This window comes from Saimiri boliviensis, chromosome 3 (genome assembly GCF_048565385.1).
Source record: "Saimiri boliviensis isolate mSaiBol1 chromosome 3, mSaiBol1.pri, whole genome shotgun sequence".
NCBI classification, from domain to species: domain Eukaryota; kingdom Metazoa; phylum Chordata; class Mammalia; order Primates; family Cebidae; genus Saimiri; species Saimiri boliviensis.
This window is the reverse complement of record NC_133451.1, coordinates 123,681,752-123,703,866: the sequence shown is the minus strand read 5'-3', so window position 1 is coordinate 123,703,866 and position 22,115 is coordinate 123,681,752. Positions and strand designations below refer to the sequence as shown.

General features: G+C 36.4%; 1 protein-coding gene across 4 annotated transcripts in view; it reads left to right on the top strand.

Annotated features, from left to right (window-relative positions):
- KLHL2 (kelch like family member 2) overlaps positions 1-22,115 on the top strand; it is a 117,535-nt gene extending 95,420 nt beyond the window's left edge. For 2 of the 4 annotated variants that reach the window (XM_039479194.2, XM_010332084.2), the window contains 7 exons: positions 4,239-4,356; positions 9,112-9,309; positions 9,733-9,834; positions 11,474-11,602; positions 12,247-12,387; positions 16,588-16,731; positions 20,994-22,115. In XM_039479194.2, the coding sequence (XP_039335128.1) occupies positions 4,239-4,356; positions 9,112-9,309; positions 9,733-9,834; positions 11,474-11,602; positions 12,247-12,387; positions 16,588-16,731; positions 20,994-21,022 (861 nt within the window). In that variant the 3' untranslated portion in view covers positions 21,023-22,115. Of the gene's footprint in view, positions 1-4,238; positions 4,357-9,111; positions 9,310-9,732; positions 9,835-11,473; positions 11,603-12,246; positions 12,388-13,430; positions 16,732-19,980; positions 20,045-20,993 lie in introns of those variants that run through there. The other 2 variants (XR_012516957.1, XM_039479196.2) reach the window with 2 other exon arrangements.

Genomic DNA, 22,115 nt, shown 5'->3' with positions numbered 1-22,115 from the left:
GAAACCTTCTAGAGTGTTTGATGAAATCCTATCAAGTACTTTACTTTCTGTTTTGTGGTGTTATGGTCATCTATTCAATTTGCATTGTTTCTGGGCTTCTCTGGTTGTGGTTTTGGAGTAGGGCTCCTATAGCTGTGTTATACTTTTAGATTTCTCAGTTCTCTAGCTGTTATTTGTGGTGGGCATCTGAGGCCCTGGAGGTTCTCTTTCATTCAGCTCTATCAGTGTGGCGGGAGGGGCAGCAGGCCTGCTGGATAGCAGTGAGCAGCCCTGTTGCTTTGACTTTGCATGTTCACTTGCATAATCCCTTCGCAATGTGTTTGTTATCCACACATATTTTCAAAACGGTGCTGGTGATTAACGATTTTCCAGCACAACATTTGTCATTTTGCAGTTGTTATGTTCAGATTAATTCTAAGGATTTGGGTAAGAATGAAGCAAAGATTAATTTCTTATGCTTGTTATTTCATAGTAATGATGCCTTTTATCATAATAATAAGTCAAATTGAACAAAATCTGGTAGTCGTGCTGAAGAAATTATTGTAAGGTTTTGATAATATTTTACCATGAGAGTAAATTAGTACTTTTTATATTAGGCTCTGATTTTGTAAATTCATACTAATTTGCATTAGTGATTCTTTCTATATATCAGACATTAGTTTTGGCTTCTCAGTAAACAGATTGTATAAGGCAACCTTGGATTTGTACAACATAATTAAAGTTATATATGTTTTGCTGCTTTTGTATTTTGTTAGCTGTTCTCTTTGGAATCTATATTTTTATAAGTGTTGTCATACTTCTGGGTATATATTATATTTTTAAAATATATTTACTCAGCATATCTATTGAAATTTTCAGTTAGAAACTTGATTTTTCAGGAGTTAATTTTCAACTACTAAATTTAATAGGCAAATAAAAAGAACAAAGTTTAATTGACCTACATTTCAGGATGATTACTTGAATCTGTTTAACTTCCTACCCCTTGACCTCTTCAAACATGTTACATTTAACTTTTCCCTACAAAAGGTCTTCTTTTCTTGTTCCTTCATAGCATGGTGCTCCTCAAATATCTGTGTCTTTTACAGATAACTGGGTGTCAGCATTATGAGCAACTCTTTTAGTAGCCATACAATGGTTTGTGGCAAAGTCTCTAGGTTTTATATAAATATTCCTGCCTTCTTGTCCCCTCATTGCACATTCTCCTTATCTCCTTAATCTGTGATTCGTGGAGACCCAAATCCTCACCCCATTTTACCTCTCTTGGGTGAGTAAGGGACAGATAATACTACTGTTCTGTGTAGGTAATAGCACATTTTCCTTTTCATCTTTATTTTATTTTTTTTTGAGACAGAGTTTCGCTCTTGTTACCCAGGCTGGAGTGCAATGGCGCGATCTCGGCTCACCGCAACCTCCGCCTCCTGGGTTCAGGCAATTCTCCTGCCTCAGCCTCCTGAGTAGCTGGGATTACAGGCACACACCACCATGCCCAGCTAATTTTTGTATTTTTAGTAGAGACAGGGTTTCACCATGTTGACCAGGATGGTCTCGATCTCTTGACCTCGTGATCCACCCGCCTCAGCCTCCCAAAGTGCTGGGATTACAGGCTTGAGCCACCATGCCCAGCCTCATCTTTATTTTAATGTGTAAAAGTGAACTATTGCATGGAAATGGAAATCTTACTATTCAGAGTTTGAGGATTATAAAATCTATAACTCAACATTGTTTCTCAAAAAGTTTAAAAAGTGTTCCCTTCTGAAATTTTAGAAAAATTGGTCTTCATCAGATATATCATCTAAGACTCTTTTAACTATTGTCTGTTGGGTAGTTTTGAAATTTTGAACAGAACCTGAAATACAAGGTTTATCTTAACATGCATCCCAATTCTATGAGTTTTACAACTTTGCTTCCCCACCTTTTTTGGGGTGGTCAGAGGAGAGGGTATTGCATATTTTCATTATTAATTATATTTATTTTATTTATTTTTTGAGACAGAGTCTCACTCCGTCACCCAGGCTGGAGTGCATTGGCACGATCCTTCTGCCTTAGCCTCCCAATTAGTTGGGATTACAGGTATGGGCTACCACACCTGGCTAATTTTTGTATTTTTGGTAGAGATGAGGTTTCCCCATGTGGGCCAGGCTGTTCTTGAACTCCTGACCTCAAGTGATTTCCCAAAGTGCTGGGATTACAGGAGTGAGGAGCCACTGCATCCGGCCAACCAAAATGTTGATTGGTTTTTTGTGAGACAAGAGTGTCACTGTGTTGCCCACACTCGAGTGCAGTGGTGCAATCTCAGCTCATGGCAACCTACAGCAACTGCCCCCTCTCGGGTTCAAGTGATTCCTGTGCCTCAGCCTCCCAAGTAGCTGGGATTACAAGCATGCACCACCATGCCCAGCTAATTTTTATTTTTTGTTATTTTGTTTGTAGAGACGGGGCCTTGCTGTTAGTCAGGCTGGTCTCGAACTCCTGAGCTCCTAATCTGCCCACTTCAACCTCCCGAAGTGCTAGGATTACAGATGTGAGCCACCACACCCAGCAAATTTTGTTTATGTATTTATTTGAATTCAACACTAGAAGAATAACAGACCTGAAAAAAAAATATGTAGTTGGTTTATGTTTAGTCTTCTTTTAAGATTTTTAAGATTTGTTCTGCTCTCCAGTTACCAAATAAATAAAACAGGCTTCTTTTTGGAAACAGGATTTGCTCTCTGATTCAGGAATCATTTTATACTATGTACCCATCTTTTTTTAGTTCTAAGTACAGGTAGGTCATTGCCTAGTCAAGGTTGCAAACCTCCTGCTTTTATATATATGTGTTACTCCATATTCTTTTTTTTTTTTTTTTTTGAGACGGAGTTTCACTCTTGTTACCCAAGCTCGAGTGCAATGGCACGATCTCGGCTCACCGCAACCTCCACCTCCTGAGTTCAGGCAATTCTCCTGCCTCAGCCTCCTGAGTAGCTGGGATTACAGGCACGCGCCACCATGCCCAGCTAATTTTTTGTATTTTTAGTAGAGACGAGGTTTCACCATGTTGACCGGGATGGTCTCGATCTCTTGACCTCGTGATCCACCCGTCTCGGCCTCCCAAAGTGCTGGGATTACAGGCTTGAGCCACCGCGCCTGGCCCTCCATATTCTTTTTGTTTTTATATTTTGTTTATTTCTAACACCTGTTTTTCCAATCATCTCATCTTTTCCTGAAGGTCCTTCCCATTCTTTATAGTTTTCCATTTGAGACATATTAATGTTTATGTTGTTCTGATTTGACGGCTATATTTTCACTGTTGCCAGAGAGTGTCTGTGTATACTCGGTAAAAGACAGACACACTGATTTCTAAATTCTATCCATTTATCAAGACCATAGATCAGGTTACAGGAAGCTTTCACTAAATTATGGCAGCTTTTTATTTTCGGATGCAGTAGCAATTATGTCTATACTAATCATGTAATTTTTGTGTCATATGTAATTGTATATTGTTCTTGAGTTACTTCATAAGTCTTGTCTCCTTAGTGAGATTTGTAAAGTCTTGAAGGGTAGAGACTATATTTCTCTGGACACATAGAGACGATAGGCATTTAGTAAATAGTTGTTGGTTGAGTTGAGGGGATTTATAGACCTCATTTATTCTCAGAAGTAGACTATTATGTATTTGTTTTTTATGCTATCTAGCATCTCCATTACCTGTCCTCTTGGGTCTCTTTACTGGAGATTTGTTAATCTGTGCTCTTATGAGTTCCAATTCAATTACTCCTCCTTTTTCAATATCTTTTTCCTTCTTCCATCTTTCTTTTAATATCTACTATCCCTTTTACCTCATCTACCCAGTAACATATGTTTCAGTTCTATCTTCTCTCCTGGATTGTGGAGATCTAATGCCTGGTCGTTGCAAAACCAGGATCTAGTTTATAGCAAACCCTATGACATACTGCAGCCTTGCCAGTGATGACTGGCTGCTCTTTTTTGGCTTAAATAACTGCTTTTTCTTAAAGAATCAGAAACTTACTTTAGTGTCTGAAGTCCTTATTTTTGACTAAATGTGCTGGGTGATAGAATTGTAGTTCTAACATGTGCCCTCTTTGTTGATGTTTATTAAATGGTTAGATGGTTGTATTCTCCAGTTCATCGTACCATCTTCATCCGGACACTTTCCACACCATTGTCTTTGTAGGACGTTTTAAGTCCTGAATATGTAGTAGACATTTGTTGAAGTGCTTACATTTCTGCCCTTGCAGTTGATGGTGGTGGTTGGGGGCCAAGCACCAAAGGCTATCCGGAGTGTGGAATGCTATGACTTTAAAGAAGAAAGGTGGCACCAAGTAGCAGAGTTGCCTTCCAGGAGGTGCAGGGCAGGTAAGCATGATGTATCATGGTCAATTTCTACTCCTGGGTCATTGGGAGCTTTTTTTTTTTTTTTTTGAGGTCTTATTTTATTAATTAGAAAAATTTCTATTAGAAAAGCTTTGAAGAAAATAGCTATATAGTTAAACAGTAATTCAGAGGCCTCATACATCTCTCATAAGACATTGATGGGAATAGCTACTCTCTCCATCTTTACATATCTTTCTGATTATTTAGTGTCAGGTGGAAGAGCTAGTAATTTGCTGGATATTTCCTAAATAATTCTTTAGGTTGGGACCCTTAGTTCTAGGAGATTCCCTCAACTATGGTAGACTTAAGCTCCTCAGTTATAAGGCACAATTGCCTTCTTCAAAGCATCTGTTTTACAAACACTTGTTGAAATATACTTTCATTTAGCCAAATCTGTGATCAAAAGAAGCAGTTATTATACAAACTCAGGATTTTTCTTGGGACTTAAGCTTGGGTCCATAATTTCTGTCTCCTATAGCAAAATGAGTTCTGAATGTAATGAAATATTTCTATGATGGTAGCACTTTAACAATACATCTTGGAGATTGTTACATATCAGCATATTTGGAGTTACCTCATTCAGTAAGAGCTGTCTAGTATTTTATTTTGGTCTGTACATAGTTTTTAATTGAGCATTTAAAATGTTTTTTATCTTAATGTCATTATAAACAGTGCTGCAGCAAATCTCTACATACATCATTGTGTACATATGCTGGTATATTTTGGCAGAATAAAACTCTAAAGCTAGAATTACTGATTCAAAGGATGTCCTAGGAAAATAAACCAATTATTACTCCTGCTAACAGTAAAATAAGAAGATGCCAGTTTCCCTAAACTCCTGACAGTACTTTGTAATTAAATGTTTTGAGCTTTCCCAATCTGGTGGGTAAAAAATACCTTAATTTGGACTTATGTAATTGTGAGGAAAGTTAAATATATTTTTCTTTGAATTGTCTGCTTATGATTTTTGCCATTTTAATTGTTTTATTGATGTTACAGATACAGTTGTATGTTAAGGAAAGTAGCTTTTTTGCTATATAGCGTGAATATTTATTTGTATTAATTTTTCGTCTTTTGACTTTGTGCTATTTTTTTCCATGTAAAAACTTGTATCTTTTCATGTAGTCCTGTCTACCGAAGTTTTGTGTCTCTATACTTAAAAATTTGTTTCTTGCATAGAAAAGTCATACGTCAAAATTATCTATATGTGTGTGTGTGTGTGTGTGTGTACACACGAGCATCTTTTAGAAAACTTTATGTTGAAATAATTTTGCTTACATAAGAGTTGCAAAGATAGAACAAAGAATTCTGGTATATTCTTTCCCCAGTATTAATATCTTACTGTGATACAATTATCAAAACTAGAAATTAGCCTTGGCATATTAACTGAAGTACAGACTACATTTATATTTACCAGTTTTCCATTAATTCCTTTATGCTGTTCTAGGATCCTACTTTACATTAAGTTGTTGTATCTTCTCATCTGAGTTAGTCCCATCATCTTTCTTATCTTTTATGCCCTTGATTCTTTGAAGAGGGCTGGTCAGATATTTTGAAGAATATCTCTCTAGTTGGATTTATCTGATGTTTTGCCATGGTTAAGTTGACTTATTATTTCTTGTGAGGGTAAGCTTGTTCACTTGGTTAAAGTGATATCTGCCGGGTTTCTACCTTGTAACAAAATTATATTTTAAAAACATTTGTTGTTCTAGTACCTTTACAGTTTTATTTATCAATATATATTTAAGACATCTGGGATCTATTTTAGTATAAGATGTAAGGTATAGATTTTGGTTTTTAATGGCTACTCAGTTGTCCCAATACTCTTTATTGACTTACATGTCTCCATTCATTTGATGAAATACTGCCTTTATTATAAACTAAATTTCTACATTTACTTGGTTTTGTTCTAAATTTGCTGTTCTTTTCCATAGATTTGTCTTGCCTATTCATGCATTAAGACAAAGCAAATTTTAGTTACTGTTCGTTTTGTTTTGTTTTGTTTTCTTTGAGACGGAGTTTCACTCTTGTTACCCAGGCTGGAGTGCAATGGCGCGATCTCGGCTCACCACAACCTCCGCCTCCTGGATTCAGGCAATTCTCCTGCCTCAGCCTCCTGAGTAGCTGGGCTTACAGGCACACACCACCATGCCCACCTAATTTTTTGTATTTTTAGTAGAGATGGGGTTTCACCAGATTGGCCAGGATGGTCTCGATCTCTTGACCTTGTGATCCACCCGCCTCGGCCTCCCAAAGTGCTGGGATTACAGGCTTGAGCCACCGTGCCCGGCTACTGTTCTTTATAATATGTTTTACTGTGTTACAGTAAAAACTAGTGATAGGACTCCTGTCTTCTTTTATATCCTTCAGTAAATTTTTAGTGTTTTCTTCCATTGGTCCTCTGTGTTGCTTGGCAAGTTTATTTTTAGGTATTTTATCTTTATTGTTACTATTGGAAATAGAGTCTTGTATTCTATTTACTAACTGGTTTCTTAATTCATATCTGATTCCTAGTATGTCCCCTTTTCATTGGGGTCATAAGCCATTTGACTCAATTTATTGCAAAATGTATTGTTTACTTATTTGGTAACTATGAATAAATTTTATCATTATCACGCCCTCTTCCCTCTCCTTTCCTCGGATTAAAGCCAATGTCCTTAACTGTGTAATCTTGGCCAAATTTCCATAAACTGTGTAATTAAACTTCGGTACTTCAGTTTCCTAATAACTTTCAGAGGTTATTATACTTCTTTTAGTTCATTCCCTTCTCCAGACCAGAACTTTTGTAGGGGGCACTTTATAGAATAATTCATTTATTTTCTTCTTCTCTGTGACCTAAAATTCCCTAAATCTTGTTAAGCATACCGTATTACCACTAAGAGATGGCATATTTGTTGTGTTATTTTGTGTATAGAGAAAGAAAAATGAAAATTGCAGTGAGTAAAATTCCTACAATGAACATTCCATGGAGTTAGTTATGATTTGGGGATACAAGATTGTTTTATGCTGAAATATGCTGCCGGTTCTGTTGCTGCTCACTGGTCTCCAGGCCCTTTTAGGAGGTCTGTTACATTCTGTGCTAGCAGGGGGCCAAAACAGGCAATTTCATTTGAACTGGAAAGGTCTTGCTGCCATATGGAGATCTGCATTTCCATGTATTTTTATGGGGCTGGGGAAATAAAGCACCAGAGGATAAGACAATAAGGGGTAGAGGTGCATCTCCTGCCCGATGACATCTGTAAAACATTGAGCTAGTCAAACATAACTGGGGATTAGGAATTCAGAGAACTGTGAGCCACATTACCTGCCCTCAGGCTGGCACAGGGACATAAACATTATAGAACTGAGAACAATAAAAAATTTGAACAATTTAAAGTAATTATATTACAGAGTGTAAATATATTAAATCTCAAGTGCACTCCATAGATGGTATTTGCTATAGGGGTTCAGGAGCTGGACATAATCCCTTTTGGGCTGAATTGGACAGGGAAGGCATCATAGAGAATGTGGAACTTTAACTAGGAATTCAAAGTTAAAGAGAGCAGAGTGGATGGTGATAGGAGCCTCTCCAATTAAGAGAGCATCATCAAAAAAAGTTGGGAAAAGGGCAAAGACAGTTGAACACTTTAGTCTAGCAGTCCAGTTTCTCCATTCACTGATTCCATAATATCTCTTTAGCCCAGGGGTCAGCAGACTTTCTCTTGAAGGACCAGAGAGTAAGTATTTTAGGCTTTGTGGTTATATGGTCTCTGTCACAGCTTCTTATCTACCACTATAGTGCAAAACCAGCCATGTGTAAGTGAATGGGTAGGGCAGTGTTCCAATAAAACTATATTTATGGATGGTGAAATTTGAATTTCATATAGCTTTTTATATGTCATGAAATATTATTCTTCTTTTGGTCGTTTTTCAGCCATTTAAAAATATAAAAAACATGCTTAGTTTATGAGTTCTACAGAAAGAGTTGGTGGGCCAGATTCATTCTGTAGGCTGTAAATTTGCTGACCCCTGATTTAGCCCACTAATATGATAAACTAGGAGCACATTATGCAAATAAAACATATAGAGTTTCATTTTAAGAATATCTACTAGAAAATCCAAAATTGAAAGCTATGGGAGATGTGTACAGGTTCAAGTAGTTGGAAAATAATGGCTTATTATTTAAGCTTGTAAATTGATACTTGAAAAAAATCAAGAATCAAAATAGCACTTTAGCCCATGCCATTGCATTTTTTAATAGCTTTAGAAAGAAAGACAATTTAGCCGGGCGCGGTGGCTCACGCCTGTAATCCCAGCACTTTGGGAGGCCAAGGCGGGTGGATCACGAGGTCACGAGATCGAGACCATCCTGGTTAACATAGTGAAACCCCGTCTCTACTAAAAATACAGAAAATTAGCTGGGCATGGTGGCGCGTGCCTGTAATCCCAGCTACTCAGGAGGCTGAGGCAGGAGAATTGCCTGAACCCGGGAGGCGGAGGTTGCGGTGAGCTGAGATCGCGCCATTGCACTCCAGCCTGGGTAACAAGAGCGAAACTCCGTCTCAAAAAAAAAAGAAAGACAATGTAACGATTATATGTTCTTACAAATGAATAGCATTTTCAAAGATTTATTTAATCAGGCTCCTCCTAAGAGTAGCATGTTCTGACAACAGCTATAGACTTAATAGAAAGCAATCGTTGGATATTGGTGGTAATTGAGTTGCATGTTGGTCTTTAAATCTTGAACTTCTTTTGCAGGGATGGTCTACATGGCTGGACTTGTTTTTGCTGTTGGTGGCTTTAATGGCTCATTAAGAGTTCGCACTGTAGATTCCTACGACCCTGTAAAGGACCAGTGGACCAGTGTTGCTAACATGAGAGACCGGAGAAGCACTTTGGGAGCTGCTGTGTTAAATGGGTTGTTATATGCTGTGGGAGGCTTTGATGGGAGTACAGGTAATTTCCTTTTCAAAATTTCTTCTACATTGCTGTTAAAATTAACGTAGTAACCATGTTTATGGAATAAGTTGTGGCAACATTAGGTCACATGTGAGGTTTTAACTGATACTTATATAAAGATAAGTTTAAAAATTTTATCAAAAATTTCCTTAAATGATGAGTGCTGAGTATACAAATTTTCTTTCTTTTGCATAGGTATCAGTCATCAAGTTTTAAAAGCTTATATAAATGGCAGTAGCTTAGGTAGGAGCCTTCTGGAAAACAAGCTGTTCCTGTTTCTCATGTAATTGACGTGTCTACATTCCACCATTTTCTTCTCTTAATTTTAGTCCAGTGTAACATACCTGAAGTATTTTTCCGTATATATGAACTATTGACTTTTTTAGAGGAGGAAATGAAGACTATTGTGCTCTATTGTAGGTTTATCATCTGTGGAAGCATACAACATAAAGTCTAATGAGTGGTTTCATGTAGCTCCCATGAACACAAGGAGGAGCAGTGTTGGTGTGGGTGTTGTTGGAGGTAGGTACTGACGGTTCTTTCAGGTACATAGGGCTTTTTGATTTTTGAGAGTGGTTCTTCCAATAATCTCAACACTAGTTTTCTGAATGGGCAAGCTAATTAGCATTTTAAAAAGAAAAGTCATAATTACTGTAAAATTTTAATTATCCTTTTTTTAAAATTAGCTTGTCTATATAAATCAACCTCTGTAAGGCCTTTTTCTCCCTCTCTGTCCCCCTCCCTTTATCTCTCCTCCTTTCTGTTTCTCTCGCTGTGTGTGTGTCTGTGTGTTTGTGTGTGTGTGTGTGACTTACATAACAGCAGTCCCCAACCTTTTTGGCACTAGGGACTGGTTTTGTGGAAGAGAATTTTTCCATGGACAGGGGTGGGTTGGGGGGAAGGTTTTGGGATGAAACTGTTCCACCCCAGATCATCAGGCATTAGAGTCTCATAAGGAGCACACAGCCTAGGTCCCTCCTGTGTGCAGTTCAAGATAGGGTTCGCACTCCTATGAGAATCTAATGCCGCTGCTGATCTGACAGGAGGCAGAGGTCAGGCAGTAACATTTGCTCATCTGCCATTCACCTCCTGTTGTGCAGCCTGTTTCCTAACAGACAGGTAGTGGTCCGTGACCTGGGGTTTGGGGACCACTGCTGTATGAGACTGTCAACTGATTTTAATATAGTTGTTTGGGGGAACAAGTCAGATGACATAAATGTGTAATTTTATATCTGGAGAACAGCTGTTTAACATTTAGCGGATAGATTGCCACAGTTATTTATTTATATCCTACTTTGTCTCCCAACAAAAGTTAAGGAAGGCTCTAAGTATTAATTTTTGGTATTTTTTAAAATTGCCTTGGGCAAATTTGCAGATTTCCACCCTCTGCTTATCACAGGTGTAATTCTCTGCACTTAGAAAAAAAACAGCTTTATTGAGATAATAATTCATGTACCATACAATTCACCCATTTCATGTATACAGTTCATTGTGCATCCATCACTACAATTCATTTTAGAACATTTTTATTATCCTCTAAAAGCAGTCCTGCTTCCCTTAGCTCTTACTCCTGTCCTCTCCAGCTCTCAGCAACTACTAGTCTGCTTTCTATCACTTACAGATTTGCCTCTTCTGAACATTTTACTCATACAGTATGTGATCCTCGGTGACTGACTTATTTTGCTTACGGTGATGTTTTCAAGGTTTATTTATACTGAGGCATTTATTAGTACTTCATGCCTTTTTATGACCAAGTAATACTGCATTGCATTCTGTGATATTGATTTCTGATTTAACCTTTTTTCCAGTTTCCTGAGATAACTTTGGTATTTAATTCTATCTTACAGGATGTTGTTCACTTATCAGATAGTGTTATCTAAAGATGTAATGAGTATGCTTTCTATTTTATCATTCAGATTATTGAAAGTATAAAATTAACATCGTCATCTATACCCTGCAGATCTTCATAATATGATTTGATGACTGCATCTGTGACCATTAGGCAATATAGTTTAAAAATATCAGTAATATAGTTCATGAAAATCAGTAGCACTTTAAGGGGAAACTCTGCTGCCATGGAGGAAAATATACTAATATTTTATGGCTTGAAATAAACAGTGTTTTTTAATAAATGTGACTTTCTTTGTGATTTTATGTGTAGGTTTGCTCTATGCTGTAGGAGGTTATGACGGAGCGTCACGTCAGTGTCTTAGCACAGTAGAATGTTATAATGCTACAACAAATGAGTGGACCTATATAGCAGAAATGAGCACCAGACGGAGTGGAGCAGGTACATGTGAACCTATTTTAGCAACTGAAGCACGAAAATGATGGAAAATAGTTAAAGTAAAATGATTCATTGGCATCACTTTACATTATCTGAAAATATATACTGATTTTAATGGCTCTGCTAAATGTCTTTTGAATTGTGCAGTGGAGGTGGCTGCACTATTACTTTGTAAAATATAATGTCTGAGTGCTGTAGGAATTTCTGTTTCATCTATATATTCACATTGTTTAGCACTCCTTTTAGTTTTTTGTTTTAGTGCTTATTGGGAAACTTGCTTAATAATCAAGTCTTTTCATGTATATTTCTTAAAATTTTGTGCTTTAATATGGGGTTATTTTATTATGGATATTGATTTCAAAAGGATTACATTAAAGGACTCTTTCACTCCCTGTGTTTCACCTACATATTATTAATATTTTTATTTTGTTTGACCTGGCTCTTTTTTCAGAATAGTAGTTTGTCGAGATGCTTGTTTAATCATCAATTGTATTCATTTTCATTTCTTAAACTGTAGGCTATAGTATCGGCTTGTTTTTATTATGAGTTATAACTGCAAAAGTTTTAGTTACAGGTCATTTAAATCTAATATGATATAAATCTCTTGTTCTTTTTGCCCCTCTATTTGGCTGGTTGTTTTTTTATAGGTGTTGGTGTGTTAAACAATTTATTGTATGCTGTAGGAGGTCATGATGGCCCTTTAGTACGAAAAAGTGTTGAAGTATATGATCCCACCACTAATGCATGGAGACAGGTTTCAGATATGAACATGTGCAGAAGAAATGCAGGTATCTGTCAGTTTAAGGTTATGAAACTTATGTTGAATTTTATTTTAAGTTTCACTAGTATCGCTGTGTATTTCCATTGTTCTTTTAGTGATCTGGGTTCCCTGATAGACTTTAAATTCTTTGAAGGCAGAAACTTATGTAATAATCCTATAAAATGAATGCCTACTGTAATCTCTGGAACATAACAGGTTGTTATGACACTTCAGTAAACTTATTTCTACTAGCTGCTACTTTTTGGTGATAAATGTGAAGATTAATTAATTAGGAATAGACCCTTTATTAGATACTTGAATTCATTCATTCTTACCACAGATATTTTTGTGTGCCTGCCATGTATCTATCACATACCGAAGATCCTGCTTCTCAGGGATTTAGTCTAGTTGAGTAAATATTTATACTAGGTTGAAAAGCTAGTTGAGTATATAAATCTAGAGGGGAAAGCTGAAGATGTAAACCTAAGTTAGTACAGTTCAGGATTTCCAGAAAATGGAAAAACTAAAGCAACAACAACAACAAATACTTGTAAGAAAGTAGAGAACTTCAAGATTAGGGAACTAACTACTTAAAAAGAAGAATCAAGGAAGGGAAATCCAAATGGAAAATAGACCCAGGATAGCTACGTAGCCTTTCAGGAAATGCTAGGCTTCTTCAAAATGCCATTATCTCCATGTCATTTCTCATAGTGTAAAATAAGTTCCTGGTGAGTCTCAAACTTACTGTACACCATTAGACACCCCCCTCCTTCAGTGCTCATCTTAGTTTCTCTTTAAGTGTGGTTACTAAGAGAGACCAAGTATGTGGGACTGCAAATACTGTCAGGAGCAGACCAGAATTTATCATTAATTCTGTTTGGCCTTACATATGTTCTAGTCAGTTGTATTTGGTATTCAGAATGATGATAAGACCCTCAGATCTGGGTCCTTACTAGAATAAGTGATTCTAGTACACATTAAGTTAGAAAAGCCACATTAATTTGTGTGTATGTCTACCTGGATTAGGAAACTTAGTTGCGATTTGAGCTTTTTATGAATATTTTCTTAAAGGTGAAAATAATCTACGCCTATAATCACAGCACTTTGGGAGGACGAGGCGGGTGGATCACGAGGTCAAGAGATCGAGACCATCCTGGTCAACATGGTGAAATCCGTCTCTACTAAAAATACAAAAATTAGCTGGGCATGGTGGAGCACACCTGTAGTACCAGCTACTTGGGAGGCTGAGGCAGGAGAATTGCTTGAACCCAGGAGGCGGATGTTGCGATGAGCCAAGATCGAGCCATTGCCCTCCAGTCTGGGTAACAAAAGCAAAACTCCATCTCAAAAAAAAAAAAAAAAAGTTAATATAATCTTATTTTTTCACTGTATGTGTTTCTTGTTTTCATATCAAAATTAACTCATTTCTTTTAAGTAGAAGAATAAAGAGATAATTTGTATATGTAGAGCTATCATTATCCTGTTGTTCACAAAATTGTGGTAGAAAGGGTGGGATTTAGGAAAAATCTTAAGTCTATGATGAAAAGTTGTTTCATACTTTGATTTGGACATTACTTGAGTTTATTTGATAATGAGGAAGAGGGAACTCTGAAAGCTTAGTTTTCAGTTTGTTTTTCCTTCTCAGTCAATTATGTTTATTTTCTGTGCAAGTAACAGAATTTGAATTATGTACTTCTGTAATTTATAAGATACAACGTAATCCAATTTTATAAAATTATTTATAAAAGTTCATAAGAGTATTTTAAAATCTCACCCTCATTCCATATTCCTGATAATCTGAAACAAACTTCTGATTAGATCTGTTCAGCTCTTCCTTTTTAATAACCTAGGCTAAGGACCTCATTTAAGCATCTAAATTGGGAAGAAATAACTAACCTGGCAAAGAGTGGAAGACATGTGTTCAATTTTAAATGGGGAGAGGTGAAAGCATCCATATAAATTTGAAACAGCAAGCAACTTACAAGTCAAATTTTAAAACTTTTTATAAGTATGGTAAATTATGATACCAAGAGTAGAGTAAAAATGAAATAAATTTGAATTAGATGATTATATAAAGACTTTTAGTACCTAGCACATCTGTAAAGGGTCTCTGTATGAATTTGATTATGTTAAAGTAAACAATAAACTGGAACCATCAAACACTGCAGGAAAGTCCATTCTTTTGGCAAAGTGATCTGGCCCTGATTGCCTAAAAGGAATCTGGTGGTTTTGAGTTAGTGGATTAATAAGATTGATGTATTTTGAATGTATAGCTAATATATTGAAATGCATGTACGGACCAACCTCCCTTTCTGTAGTAGGATGCTCTTTAATCTGTGAGCCCCTTGTAGATATGACTGAGAAAGCCCTTTAGGACAATATGGCCTCCTTATTCATGCTTTCTAGCATAGCAGGGCCATTTTTGAAATCATTTTGTCTCCCACAATCCTGTGTTGTCCATCAATAGGCAGAAATAGAGTGTTGGAAACATGTATAACTACTGTGACAGCTTGTGTGGCAGTAGCATTTGGCTCTTGCTTTTAAGTATTTTAACAACTTTAAAATGGTAAGAGTTTTCTTCCTACAGTTTTGTAGATTTTGGGCAGCATTTTTCTGGATCCTTTGATGCCCTCTAGTACAAGTTCGCACTAGCACTGAACTTCTTATAAGATATTAAATATACGCCGGGCACGGTGGCTCAAGCCTGTAATCCCAGCACTTTGGGAGGCCAAGGTGGGTGGATCACGAGGTCAAGAGATTGAGACCAACCTGGTCAACATGGTGAAACCCCGTCTCTACTAAAAATACAAAAACTTAGCTGGGCATAGTGGCGCATGCCTGTAATCCCAGCTACTCAGGAGGTTGAGGCAGGAGAATTGTCTGAACCCAGGAGGCGGAGGTTGCGGTGAGCCGAGATCACGCCATTGCACTCCAGCCTGGGTAACAAGAGCGAAACTCTGTCTCAAAAAAAAAAAAAGATATTAAATATACTTTAAAAAATTGAAATAAAGAGCTTTTTAAAAGCATTTACCATTTGACTCAGCAGTTTTCTTTCTAATCATTTATGTTAAGAGAAATAGCTCAAGTATTCAACACACTATTCAGGGGATCTTTGTTCATTGCAACATCATTGGTAACAGCAAAAAAATCAAAATTACTTAAATATTAGTAAAAAATGATTAAATAAACTATGATATTATCATACATAAAAATTACATTTATGTTTATTAACTTGAGGAAATGTCCAGGGTATGTTGGTTGGCCAGGGAGGGTAAGTAATAAAGTGGCATGTGTCGGGTGAGCTACTTTGGGGTTAAAAAAGGCAGTATCTGAGTATATATGCATCGAGAAAAGTTAGCCAGAGTAGAGATCAAAATTTTAATGGTCATTATTCTAAGTGGCATAAGATTAGAGGTAATCTTTTTTTCTTTATACCTTTCTAGATGTTTTGAATTTTTGTAAAAAGAAAAAAGTTATTCTAATAGATAAATAATATTATTTTCCCTTTTAAAGAGAGATAAAATAGCTAACCATTCAGTATAATAATTAAAATTAAGAATATTTTTACCTTTTACTAACATATATTTTCTTCCTTGGGATTCCCTAAGTAGTTGACTTTGGGAGTGTCACTAAACTTCTTTGACCTGTTTTTTTTTAATAAAATGAGGGTCAAAATAGTTTCTAACCTAAAATGTTGTGAAAATTGAATAGAATAATGCATATATAATGCAACTACTGCATAAATGACACTCAGTAGAAACTTAAAAATGGTATTAGAGTTTCCTAGTATAAAAGGAATTCTTTCTTTCTTTTTTTTGAGATGGAGTCTCGCTGTGTTACCCAGACTGGAGAGCAGTGGCTCGGTCTTGGCTCACTGCAGTCTCTGCCTCCTGGGTTCAAATGATTCTGCCTCAGCCTCTGGAGTAGCTGGGACTACAGTCACGCTCCACCGTGCCCAGCTAATTTTTATTTTTTTAGTAGAGATGGGGTTTCACCATGTTGGCAAGGCTGGTCTGGAACTCCTGACCTCAAGTGCCAGGATTATAGGCCTGAGCTACGGTGCCTGGCTATCCTAATATAAAAAGGATTCTTTACATGTTCACCATTTTCTCTTCTTGCCTCCTTTCAAAGAAATTAGTGTCTCTGGATTATCTCACTAAACATGTACAGTGATGCTCATATCCAAATTTTTTAAATAATAATTTTCTCTCTGTATAATTTTTTAAAGGCGTTTGTGCAGTTAATGGTCTGTTATATGTTGTTGGAGGGGACGATGGTTCCTGTAACTTGGCGTCGGTAGAGTATTATAACCCAACAACCGATAAATGGACAGTTGTGTCATCGTGTATGAGCACGGGGAGAAGTTATGCAGGTAACAATTGTCTCTAAAGTCCATTATAATACAAAAAGACGACATCATTATAATTTTTATATTAATAAAGTTTTTCTATTATAAGAATAATGACGTTTCTCAAGGTATAGTTTATATCTTATTCTTAAGATGATTAACATTGGCTGTGTATATTCTGAAATAAAGCACCAGTACACTTTTGTCACTCTATAGTCATTTGTATTCAAAATCCCAAATCTTTGATATACAAAATCATATAATAAAATTTAATGTCATTAAAGTCAGTATGCCAAGGAGAGGAATTCACTATGTGGTAAGGCTTTAATTCCTGAGATGTCCAAGAAATAGGATAGGATTCCTACATCTCCCCATGGTGAGGCTTCATCAGATAGTATTACAGTGAGGCTGTGGAATAATTTTTCTTTCTTAAGCATAGTACTCATTGAATTATAAAATGTTATTTTTTGGTCCATTATATTATTATGGTGTGTCTTTAAACTATGTTATATATTATTTATTTCAGTGATATTTATCTTGCTTTTAATATTATAATATTTCCATAACAAAATGGATCCAATAGTGGAGAAAAAAATGTTTAATTTAACTATCACTGTTGCTTATGTATCATTCTAAACAGCACTTAGTAGGAGAACTATGTACAGTAGAATTCCAGTATAACATGGCTGAATATTAGATGAATTTTAAAACAACTTAATTGAGGTATAAACTGGCAGAATACATAGCATACAGTTGACCCTTGGACAACACAGGTTTGAACTGTGTATGTCCACTGATATGCAAATGTTTTTCAATAATTATGTTGGAAAATTTTTATAAAACTCAGATGAACTGCATAACCTAGAAGTATTGAAAAAGTTAAGTAAAATATATAAACACATAAAATATATGTAGATATTTGTCTGTTTTATTATTTACTACTACAAGATATCCACAAATCTATTACAAAGAGTTAAAATTTATCAAAATGTATACACACAAACTCTTACAGGAACAGACACATACAGACCATATATGGTGTGATTCACAGTCCAGAGAATTGTGAACAAACCACAAAGATACCTTATTAAATCATAACTGCCTGAAATTAGCTATTGTATGTTACTGTACTACTATATTTGTATAGCCATTTCCTGTTGCTGTATTGGTAAGTTCAGCTGTTGTGAGTAGCCACTTAAAAAGCTGTGGGGCACTAATCATCTTTGAAAGAGCAATTTGTCTCTTCGGCGATGTGTATCAGTAGAAAGTGATCTCTCATGGTTCTGCCTTATTTTTCATCATGTTTATTGAAATATCATAAACCTTGAATAACACCATGGGACCCATACAGAGTGCCACTGATGATGCTGGGAAGTGCTTCAGTGAAGCAGAGCAGAGTCATAGCATTATTAGAAAAATCTGAATTGCTTGAGATATACCATGGATTGAGGTCTACTGCTACACTTGCCCACCATTTCAAAATACCAGGGTAGGGATCATTGTAAAAAGGAAAAGGAAAACTCAAGAAGCCGTTGCTGCAGCCATCCCAGCAATTTTTAAAACTTTGCACTTTTTGTAAAGTCCCTTTTTATCTTGGGTTGAACATGCAGCTTTTATGTGAGTGCAGGACTTTTCTTTTTAAGTTAGAATCTGTCGTGCAGGCTGGAGTGCAATGGCGCAATCTCAGATCACTGCAACCTCCACTTCCTGGGTTCAAACGATTCTCGTGCCTCAGCCTCCTGAATAGCTGGGATTACAGGGATGTGCCACCACACCCAGCTAATTTTTAAGTTTTTATTATTTTTATTTGTTTGTTTTGTTTTTTGGCGGGTGCAGGATTGCTATAAGAAAGGCATACCTGTCAACTCTAGTATGATTTGAGAAAAAGAAAAGTCATTTTATGACAAAGCAAAAGGAAGTTGAAGGATCTAATCTGAAGAATGTATTGCCAGCAAAGGATGACTTGATAATTTTGGAAAGGGGTTTGGCTCAAAAAATGTCAAGATAACAGGAGAGGCAGCTTCTGTTGACCAAGAGGCAGCAGATGAGTTCCCAGATGCCATTAAGAAAGTTGTTGAGGAGAATGGATATCTGCCTGAACAAGTTTTTAATGCAGACAGGTGTGCCTCCAAGGACACTTACTAGGAAGAAAAGTGAGCACCAGAATTTAAGGCAGAAAGGGATAGGCCAGCTCTGCTATTTTGTGCAAATGCAATTGAGTTTATGATTTGGACTGCTCTTATATAAAAAGCAGCTAACCCCCAATACTTGAAGGGAAAATATAAATACCAGCTGCCAGTTTTTTGATTGTATAACAAGAAGGCCTAGACAAGAACTCTTTTCCTGGATCGGTTCCATCTCTGCTTTCTTCCTGAAGTCAGGAAGTACCTTGCTGGAAAGGAACTGCCTTTTAACGTTATTTTGATATTGGACAATGCCTTTGGCCACCCAGAACCCCATGAGTTCAACACCAAAGGCATAGAAGTGGTCTACTTGCCCCTAAACACAACGTGTCTAATTCAGCCTCTAGATCAGGGCCCATAGGAACCTTAAAGGTTCATTACAGATGGCACTCTATGGAAAAAAATTGCTAATGCTATGGAAGAGAATCTCAACAGAAAACATGAAAGTCTGGATGGATTACACCATTGAATATATTATTATTGTTATAGAAAAAGCTATGAAAGTCATCAAGCCTAAAACAATAAATTCCTGCTGGAAAAATAAGAAACTGTGTTCGGGTGTTGTGTATGACTTCACAGGAGTTATGACAGAGCCATCAAAGAAATCATGAAAGAGATCATGGATGTGGCTAAAAGGTTGATGGCAAAGGGTTTCAAGATACAGATCTTGGAGAAATTCAAGAGCTGATAGATACCAAATCAGAGAAGTTAACAGAAGATGACTTGATGGAGATGAGTCCTTCTGAACCACTGCCAGACAATGAAGAAGACATAGAAGCAGTGCCAGAAAACAAACTGGCATTAGACACTCTGGCAAAGGGTTCTGGTTATTCAAGACTGTTTATGACTTATTTACGGAATGGGCACTTCTATGATATATGCAGTGTAACTGAAGCAAGTGGTGGAAGGAGGATTGGTATTGAAACATTTTTAGAGAAATGAAAAAAAAAAAAAAAGACAAATTACAAGGTATTTCCTTAGAGTTGCACCAAGTTTGTCTGCCTCTCCTGTTTCCCCTGCCTTCCCTTCCACCTCTGCCACCTCTGCCACCCTTGAAACAAGACCAACCTCTCCTCTTTCTCCTCCTCAGCCTACTCAATGTGAAGAGACAAGGATGAAGACCTTGATGATGATCCACTTCCCCTTAATAAATAGTAAATATAGTTCCTCTTCCTTATGACTTTTTAAATAACATTTTCTTTTCTGTAGCTTACTTTAAGAATACAATATATAATACATATAACATATATAACATATATTACATGTAAAGTATGTGTTGATTGGCCATCAGTAAGGCTTTTGGTCAACTATAAGCTATTAGTAGTTACATTGTGTGGGAGTAAAAAATTATACATGGGCCGGGCGCGGTGGCTCAAGCCTGTAATCCCAGCACTTTGGGAGGCCGAGGCGGGTGGATCACCAGGTCAAGAGATCGAGACCATCCTGGTCAATATGGTGAAACCCCGTCTCTACTAAAAATACAAAAAAGTAGCTGGGCATGGTGGCACATGCCTGTAATCTGAGCTACTCAGGAGGCTAAGGGAAGAGAATTGCCTGAACCCAGGAGGCAGAGGTTGCGGTGAGCCAAGATTGTGCCATTGCACTCCAGCCTGGGTAACAAGAGCAAAACTCCGTCTCAAAAAAAAAAAAAAAAAAATTATACATGGGTTTTTGACTGCGCAGAGGGTCAGCACCCTGACCCCCATGTTGTTCAAGGGTCAACTGTATATTTAAAGTATATAATTTTATTACTTTTGACATAGTATATATTCACGAAACCATCACCACAATCAAGATAATGAGCATATCCACCACGCTTAAAAGGTTCTGTGTTCCACTTTCAGTATTTTTTCAAAACTGTATTCACAAAGAAGAAAAGACTAGTTCTGGATTAAATCGTCTTAAACTAGTCCATAGCTAAACAGAGATTTCACTGTCCTTTAGATTAAAACGATACTACTGCTATAGTTTAAGAAAGAGATTCTGAAATATGATTTGTATGGCCCGTCTTGCCTTTGCATTATAATGAAGAATTGAGTATTTTCTCAGAGATACAGATTGCTGCCTATGACTTCTTTTTGATCTCTTCATTTCTTTGCTCAGGGGTCACAGTTATTGATAAACCATTATGAGCCTGAGAGACATTTTCAGCATATTTATACATGAGAAACAGCCTTCAACAAGTATTTCTGAAGTGACTGAGAATCTAGCACTTCTCCACTTGGTAGCTGCACTTTAAGTCTCAGCAGAAGATAAGATCGTCTGCCATTATAGGCCTCGGATACTGAAGATTATTTTTGGTAGAAGCACCGTGTAGGCTTTTTCTGCAATGAGCAGCAGCTGACTGAATTTTCATAAGAAACTTGGACTGCAGGACTTAATCTGTAGTCTTTAGACAACAGTCGCTTTCATAAAGACTAGTTCTTATCAACCTTGAATGACTACGGATTATTTTGTGAAGGAGGATGAAGTCACATGTGTTCTTGTAAAATTAATTTTATCTTTATTTCTCTAAAAATCTGTATAACCAGGAACTGAAAATCTTTGAACAGATATTAAAATCTACGTAAGTATACAAACTAGTTGAGGGATAAACTGTTTGCTTTTATAAAATAACTTTGATTACATAAATATAATAAATTATGTGCATATAAATGTGTGTCTATATGCTTTCCTTTAAATATGTTTGAAAAGATGTTTGAAACTTGATTATACTATTTATAATTGGCACAGTACTTTGAATTATGCCAGTACTACATTGTAAAACAGAGTTGTATTTTTTGATATTTAACAATGCTTAACACTTTAAATGCCACTTCTGAGGAATGGACCTGGTGTAACACACTTGAATATGTGTGATGCCAAACTTTTTAAAATAAAATATAAATTATGCTTATTTATTAATTTCTTTAGTTTAATCTTGGTCATGTTTTGGTGTGTATTTTTAATTTTTTTCTTAAAGTAACACTTTGGCATGAACATTACTGCAGGTTTTTGATGAATATAATGAATGTATGGAATTCAACTGAATTTGCATGGTCTTAAGAATTTTTTCTGTGTGTATAAATTTAGCTGCTATTAACAGAAGAGAGAACTTTCTGTGAGTAGCCATGTGTGTTGATCAGATACAGTTTTTCTGAGATCTTCAATTAATCTCACTTTAAAAATGACCAAAACATGTCTTTCTTGAATTATCTTTGAATAAAAGTTTGTATATTATTTGTT